The sequence below is a fragment of the Leuciscus leuciscus genome (assembly GCF_965113295.1).
Source record: "Leuciscus leuciscus genome assembly, chromosome: 16".
Classification (NCBI taxonomy): Eukaryota; Metazoa; Chordata; class Actinopteri; order Cypriniformes; family Leuciscidae; genus Leuciscus; species Leuciscus leuciscus.
Window position 1 is genome coordinate 31,279,063 of NC_138740.1, and position 7,015 is coordinate 31,286,077.

The 7,015-nt window shown below is 33.8% G+C and overlaps 1 protein-coding gene across 1 annotated transcript; it reads left to right on the forward strand.

Moving 5' to 3' along the window:
• Positions 1-1,107: 1,107 nt before the first annotated feature.
• On the forward strand, positions 1,108-3,704 carry LOC309477550 (chemokine XC receptor 1-like; the record flags this gene model as incomplete). The annotated part of the gene is made up of 3 exons (XM_082140825.1): positions 1,108-1,773; positions 3,418-3,568; positions 3,688-3,704. The coding sequence occupies 3 exons, from the start codon at positions 1,108-1,110 to the stop codon at positions 3,702-3,704; spliced, it is 834 nt and encodes a 277-aa protein (XP_081996951.1).
• Between the last annotated feature and the right edge of the window lie 3,311 nt (positions 3,705-7,015).

Sequence of the window (7,015 nt, forward strand, 5' to 3'; positions counted from 1 at the left end):
TATTGCATGAACAAATGTGTTAGCCTCAGTATTAAAGTTAAGGATCAGTTGATTAATATTGTGACATTTTTTTTTTTTTGTCTTGGTGCACAATTTAAATGAAAATTACTGGATGTCAGTCAATTCAGATGAAAATAAAATAAGATACAGTGCATGTACCATTGCATTCTGAACCCACCCGATCTCATGAAATGTGTCTCTATAGCACTGCATTTATCGTGCAATTTACAAACCACACATTTCTGCCACAGAAACTAAAGTCTTACATTTTTTTTTCTATTTCACTATTTTCTAAATGAATGTTAATTAAGATCAAATTATTTCAGATAAAACAGGAATACTAATAAAATCAGACTGAAATGGTTGTTGTTATTGGTCGCTATAGTCTTATATCCAATAAAACTTCACCAGTGACCCAAAGTCACCTTTTCCATGCTGAAGGTTGCAAAATAGTAATAATTGCTTTACAATTGACATCCTGTCATAACACTTTTTTTTTTTTTTTTTTTTTTTGTTGTTGTCATAAACCTTAAAAGTTCAGTCTAAATATTTGCATATGTTGTGTTTTAGCAGAGGAAATCAAGGTCACACAACACAGCACAGTAATGTAGAGAAACTGGACATTCACTCTTCAGGTGAGAAAACATTTTGATTCAGTTGTTTTAACCTCAATAATATCAACCAATAGTGTCCCAATAATGTTTTGGGATGTGTTTAATACTTTAGCTATTGAGTAAAATGGGACTGAGATATTTTATACTGATTTATACTTATACCTGATTATACTGAGCTATAACTAAAATGAGACAATTAAAGGAAATATATGAAAGAAAAAATGCTTTTAAATTTAGACTATGCATAAATACTGAATACACATGCAAGTATATTGTGAAGTCATTTAATAATGGTGTGGTCTGGTTACGAGATATAAATAGGAATTTTGTATAATTGTATTATGTTGTACTGAAATCATGTATTTAAATGTTTACCTCACTGAGTCAGTCTGAATTAACTGGTCCATTTACAGGTCTCCATATAAAAAAATCAAAGTTGCTATATTATATTTGGTTTGTGAGCTGCTGAAATAAGAAGATGAACACAGAGGAGATGAATAACTCTACAGTGAACTTCACCACACCTGAAACATCTACAAACTCCACAACTCAGTCCATTGGGCTAATGGACTTGATGTTAACCTGCGTACACAGCTTTAATTTCCTGTTTGGTCTTCCTACAAACTCCTATGTTATATGGCTCATCATCACAGGAGCTGGAAGTGGAGTTGCATCAGAGTTCTTCATCCTCAATCTCTCTATGTGTGAGATTGGTACCTCTCTGAGTTGTTTAGTCTCTACACTGACTATTTACTTTTCAAGTCTCTCACTTTTAATGCTGTTTCTACAAGGACTAATTCTCACTGGCCGTCCTCTGTTTCAGTGTCTGATGTGTGTTGAGCGTTACCTGGCAGTGGTTCATCCTGTAACCTTTCTGAAGTTCAAACCTCTCAGATATAGAGTGATCTGCTGCACTGTTGTCTGGATCATTAATCTTGGCTCCTGTTTCTATAATTTATTTATTGTAATCTCACAAAACATTAATGTGCGAACGTGGTTCTTCTCACTGCAGTTCCTCCTCGTCTTCTCCATCCAGTTGTTTTGTCTTGTGGCTGTTCTCAGAGCTCTGAAGCAGTCAGGACCAGGAGAGAGAGGGAGAGAGAGAGAGGAGGAAAACCACATGAAGAGAAAAGCATTTTATCTCATTCTAATCTCTACTGTGAGCATGGCTTTTATATATGTCCCATTTACTATCACAGGATTCTACATTATTCTTACACAACAGAATAATCCTGCATATTGGATTCCTGGTTTTATTTGTTATGTGCTGGCTGGTTTCGTTCAGCCTGTTCTTTATCTTCACCGCACTGGAAAACTGCCTCTGTTCCTCATGAGACCTGCAATTGTAATTTTTCACTAAATCCAGTTACTTTCTAAATGTTGTATTAGATAACTTTATTTTAAAATTGTATTAACTATCTGTTTAAGTTAATAACTAATTTAGTCATTTTAGATTTTAGTATTTTTTAGTTGGTAGAGCATGTTCTTTAAACTTCATCAGTGATTTAATGCCTCATTTTTCCATATTGAGGGTTGCCACAGAGATTGTTTTAAAGTGTTTGAGTACCTTTCTTTTGAACAACCAACAACAATAATAATAATAATTAAAAAAAAATAATAAAAATTCTGTATCTAAACCCCTGCATCCACATTCATTTTTTTGGACTGACCACTGAAAGGTCCAATGAAAGAGCTAATATTTATTTTTTTAAATAAAATAATAATAATAATAATAATAAATAAATAAAAACTTTTGTCAATGTATTCACTGACACACTAAACATTTACATAGCAAACATGTATATACAACAAAATGTTCCATATACGTCTTTGGATTTATAAAGATAGTTTTGGCAGATTGATTATGTTTTAGGCTGTCAAAATAAAATATTATAACAACACTTTTTTCAGCCTCAAAATTAATGTTGAGAGTCACATGATAAATCTCATGGTCGCCTATGATGTTGACATGCTAGAAAGACATTATTATCTGAGATATTACACTTTTTCTAATACCTTCATATAAATCTATGAACTTTGAAAAAACAGATATTTGTCCCATGTATGTTCAGTATACTTAGTGCTGTGTCTTAAAAATAAACCAGTTGTCCAAAACAATAATTGCTGTACACTTGACAACACACTTTTATTTTTATTTTCCATACCTTAAAAGTTAATTTGCATATCTTGTGTTTTATGTGACGTGTAGCAGATTAAATTTGTCTTGTCTCCAAAACACAGCACAGAAATCTATTAACATCCAGAGAGACTGGACATTCACTCTTCAGGTGATTAAAAACTTTTGATTTCTTGTTTTAACCTCAGTGCTATCAACCAACAGTGTAATTGTGTTTATCAAATAATGCTTTGTGATGCGTTTAATGTTTTAGCTAGAATTGGTCAAATTGGACTGAGCTGTTTTCTGAACAGAAGTAAATCATTTTAAAAGTACATATTAAAGAAAATGACGTTTCATAATTTAGGCTAAGCATACTACTGGATATATACAACCATATTTTGAAGTCATATAATAATAATGTGTTTTTTATTTGAGTTTAAATTATGAACTTTCTATTATAGAATTGTATTATGTAGATAACTGGATGAATGCATTTAAATGTTATGTTTACCTTATTGACTTAACTGGTTCATTATAGTTCTCCTTAAAAAAGATAACAGTTGTAATGTTATATACAGTTATAGGTTTGTGAGCTGCTGAACTAAGAAGACAAATACAGAGGAGATGAATAACTCTACAGTGACCTTCACCACACCTGAAACATCTACAAACTCCACAACTCAGTCTATTGGGCTAATGGACTTTGTGGAAATCTGCATACACAGCATTACTCTCCTGTTTGGTCTTCCTACAAACATCTACGTTATATGGCTCATCGTCACAGGAACAGGAAGTGGAGTTGCATCAGAGTTCTTTAACCTCAATCTCTCTGCTTGTGAGATTGGTTCCTGTCTGAATGGTTTGCTCTCTATACTGCCAATGTACTTTTCAAGTCTCTCATTGTTACCACTGTTTCTACAAGGACTAATTCACACTGGTCGTCCTCTGTTTCAGTGTCTGATCTGTGTTGAGCGTTACCTGGCAGTGGTTCATCCTGTAACCTTTCTGAAGTTCAAACCTCTCAGATATAGAGTGATCTGCTGCACTGTTGTCTGGATCATTAATCTTGGCTCCTGTTTCTATAGTTTATTTATTGCAATCTCACAAAACATGAATGTGCAAATGTGGTTCTTCTCACTGCAGTTCCTCCTCTTCCTCTCCATCCAGTTGTTTTGTCTTGTGGCTGTTCTCAGAGCTCTGAAGCAGTCAGGACCAGGAGAGAGAGGGAGAGAGAGAGAGGAGGAAAACCACATGAAGAGAAGAGCATTTTATATCATTCTAATAACTACTGTGAGCATGGCTTTTATATATGTCCCATATACTATCACAGGATTCTATACTATTCTTACACAACAGAATAATCCTGCATATTGGACCCCTGGTTTGGTTTGTTATGTGCTGGCTGGTTTCGTTCAGCCTGTTCTTTATCTTCACCGCACTGGAAAACTGCCTCTGTTCCTCATGAGACCTGCAATTGTAATTTTTCACTAAATCCAGTTACTTTCTAAATGTTGTATTAGATAACTTTCATTTAAAATTTGATTAATTATCTGTTTAATTTAATACTAAATTTAGTCATTTCAGATTTTAGCATTGTTCAATTGGTAGAGCATGTTCTTTAATTGATTGCAACGATTTTGTAATGTTTTGTTTTTTTTCTATAAAACTTCATCAGTGATTTAGTGTCTCATTTTTCCATATTGAGGGTTGCCAGGGAGATTGTTTTAAAAGGTTTGAGGACTTTTTTTTTTTAACACACACACAAAAAAAAAAGTCTATCTAATCCCCTGCATCCGCACGCATTTTCTGACCACTGAAAGGTCCAATGAAAGAGTTCATATTTAATAAAATAAAATAAAAAATAAAAATAAAATATTTGTCAATGTATTCACTGACACACTAAACATTTACATAGCAAACATGTATATACAGCAAAATGTTCCACATCAGTCTTTGTATTTATAAAGATAGTTTTGGCAGATTGATTATGTTTTAAGCTGTCAAAATAAAATATTATAACAACACTTTTTTTCAGCCTCAAAATTAAAGTTGAGAGTCACATGATAAATCTCATGGTCGCCTATGATGTTGACATGCTAGAAAGGCATTATTATCTGAGATATTACACGTTTTCTAATGCTTTTATATAAATCTATGAACTTTGAAAAAATAGATATTTGTCAAATCAAATACAGATGAGATGTAAAAGATCCACTGATGGCAAGCTTATAGAACCCAAGTGCAGCTTTATTTCAATAAAAATAAGATCAAACATAAAACAAAAACATGGCGTGGTGAATAAAGACATGAACTTAACCAACAGAGATCACAGTGAAACAATATTTGACAAAGACACATGGCAAACATGAGGGCTTAAATACACAGACTAATGACAAGACAATGGACACCTGTGAATAATGAACAGACGATTAACCAATGACAAGACACATGGCAGGATCACATGACAAACAGGGAATCAAATGACAAGACACAGAAACATGACAATGACATGAAACGTGACCAAGACAAGACCAAATCGTGACAGGAGATGAATAACCCTCCAGTGACCTTCACCACACCTGAAACATCAACAAACTCCACAACTCAGTCTATTGGGGCTAATGGGCTTTGTGGAAATCTGCATACACTGCATGAATTTCCTGTTTGGTCTTCCTACAAACATCTACGTTATATGGCTCATCGTCACAGTAACAGGAAGTGGAGTTGATTATTGTACAGTGTATTTGCTTAAATTGTTGCTAATTTGTGGTTAAGACAATAAAAAGCTTAGTGTTTAACCTTTTTTTTTTTTTTTGTGCCCAGGAATGTATAATGCATTGATTTATTAATTAACCCTAAATATAAAAAAATGTTTTGAATGATCCCCAGGAGGTCCAATAATAAAGAACTTAATAATTATGTCAGGAAACTTCAACTAAATGACTGAATCATAAAGGACATTGAATCATTATCTGATTATCCAATTAATTAATTAATCTAACATTAACAGTATTATTTATATGCTTTATGAGATGCTGGGCTGAGACGACAACCAAAGAGAAGATGAACAACTCTACAGTGAACTTTACCTCAACTGAAGCTTCAACAAACTCCACAACTCATTTTATTGGGTTACTGGGCAGTCTGGACATATGTTTGTACAGCATTAATTTCATTTTTGTTCTTCCTACACTCCTATATTATATGGCTCATCATCACATGAACAGGAAGTGGAGTCGCATCAGGGTTCTTCATCCTGAATCGCTCTATTTCTGAGATTGGTATCTGTGTTAATTCTTTGTTCACTGTACTTGATTGTACTTGGGTTTTAAGCTTCACACCATTAACATGTTTTTTACTAGCACTAGGCAATACTGGCCGTCCTGTGTTTCAGTGTCTGATGTGTGTTGAGCGTTACCTGGCAGTGGTTCATCCTGTAACCTTTCTGAAGTACAAACCTCTCAGATATAGAGTGATCTGCTGCACTGCGGCCTGGATAATTACTCTTTGTTCTTGTTTGTGTGGCATGTTTATTTTAGTATCTTTCGACTTTTATATTTATGTATGCATAAATTCGCTTCAATTCTTACTCTTTGTCTCCATTCAGCTATTCTGCTGTGTGACTGTTCTCAGAGCTCTGAAGCAGTCAGGACCGGGAGAGAGAGAGAGAGGGAGAGAGAGAGGAGGAAAACCACATGAAGAGAAGAGCTTTTTTATATAATTCTAATAACTACTATGAGCATGGCTATCATATATTGACCATTTACTCTCACTGTATTATTTTTTATTCTGACAAAACAGAAAAGCAAACTTTTTCTGTGTGTTTTATTTGTTATGTGCAGGCTGGTTTTGTTCATCCTGTTCTGTATCTGCAACGGGCTGGAAAAATAACCCTGCCTTGGCTTTCCTTAAATCCCACGATTGTGATATTTGATTTATCCCCTTTTTTTTATGTCTGATTCATTTTATATATGTTTGGAAAATGTAAAGTAAATACACCTTTTGCATATTGAGGATTGCCCACAAAGATTATTGTGTTAAACTTGACATTCATTACACATATTTGAACTTTTTTTTTCTCCACAGAAATAAACAAACAAATTGCTCTTGTCTAAAAAATTTGCATGTCAGGTGTTTAATGAGTGGCACCTGTGCTGACCAGTTTCAAAAGTAAAAAGAAGAAGACTGACTATACATTGTAAAAAGTAAAAAGACAAAAAAAAAAGAAAAGATTTGTCTACTGGGTTGAAGATTTACTGCATGAACAAATGTTTTAGCATCA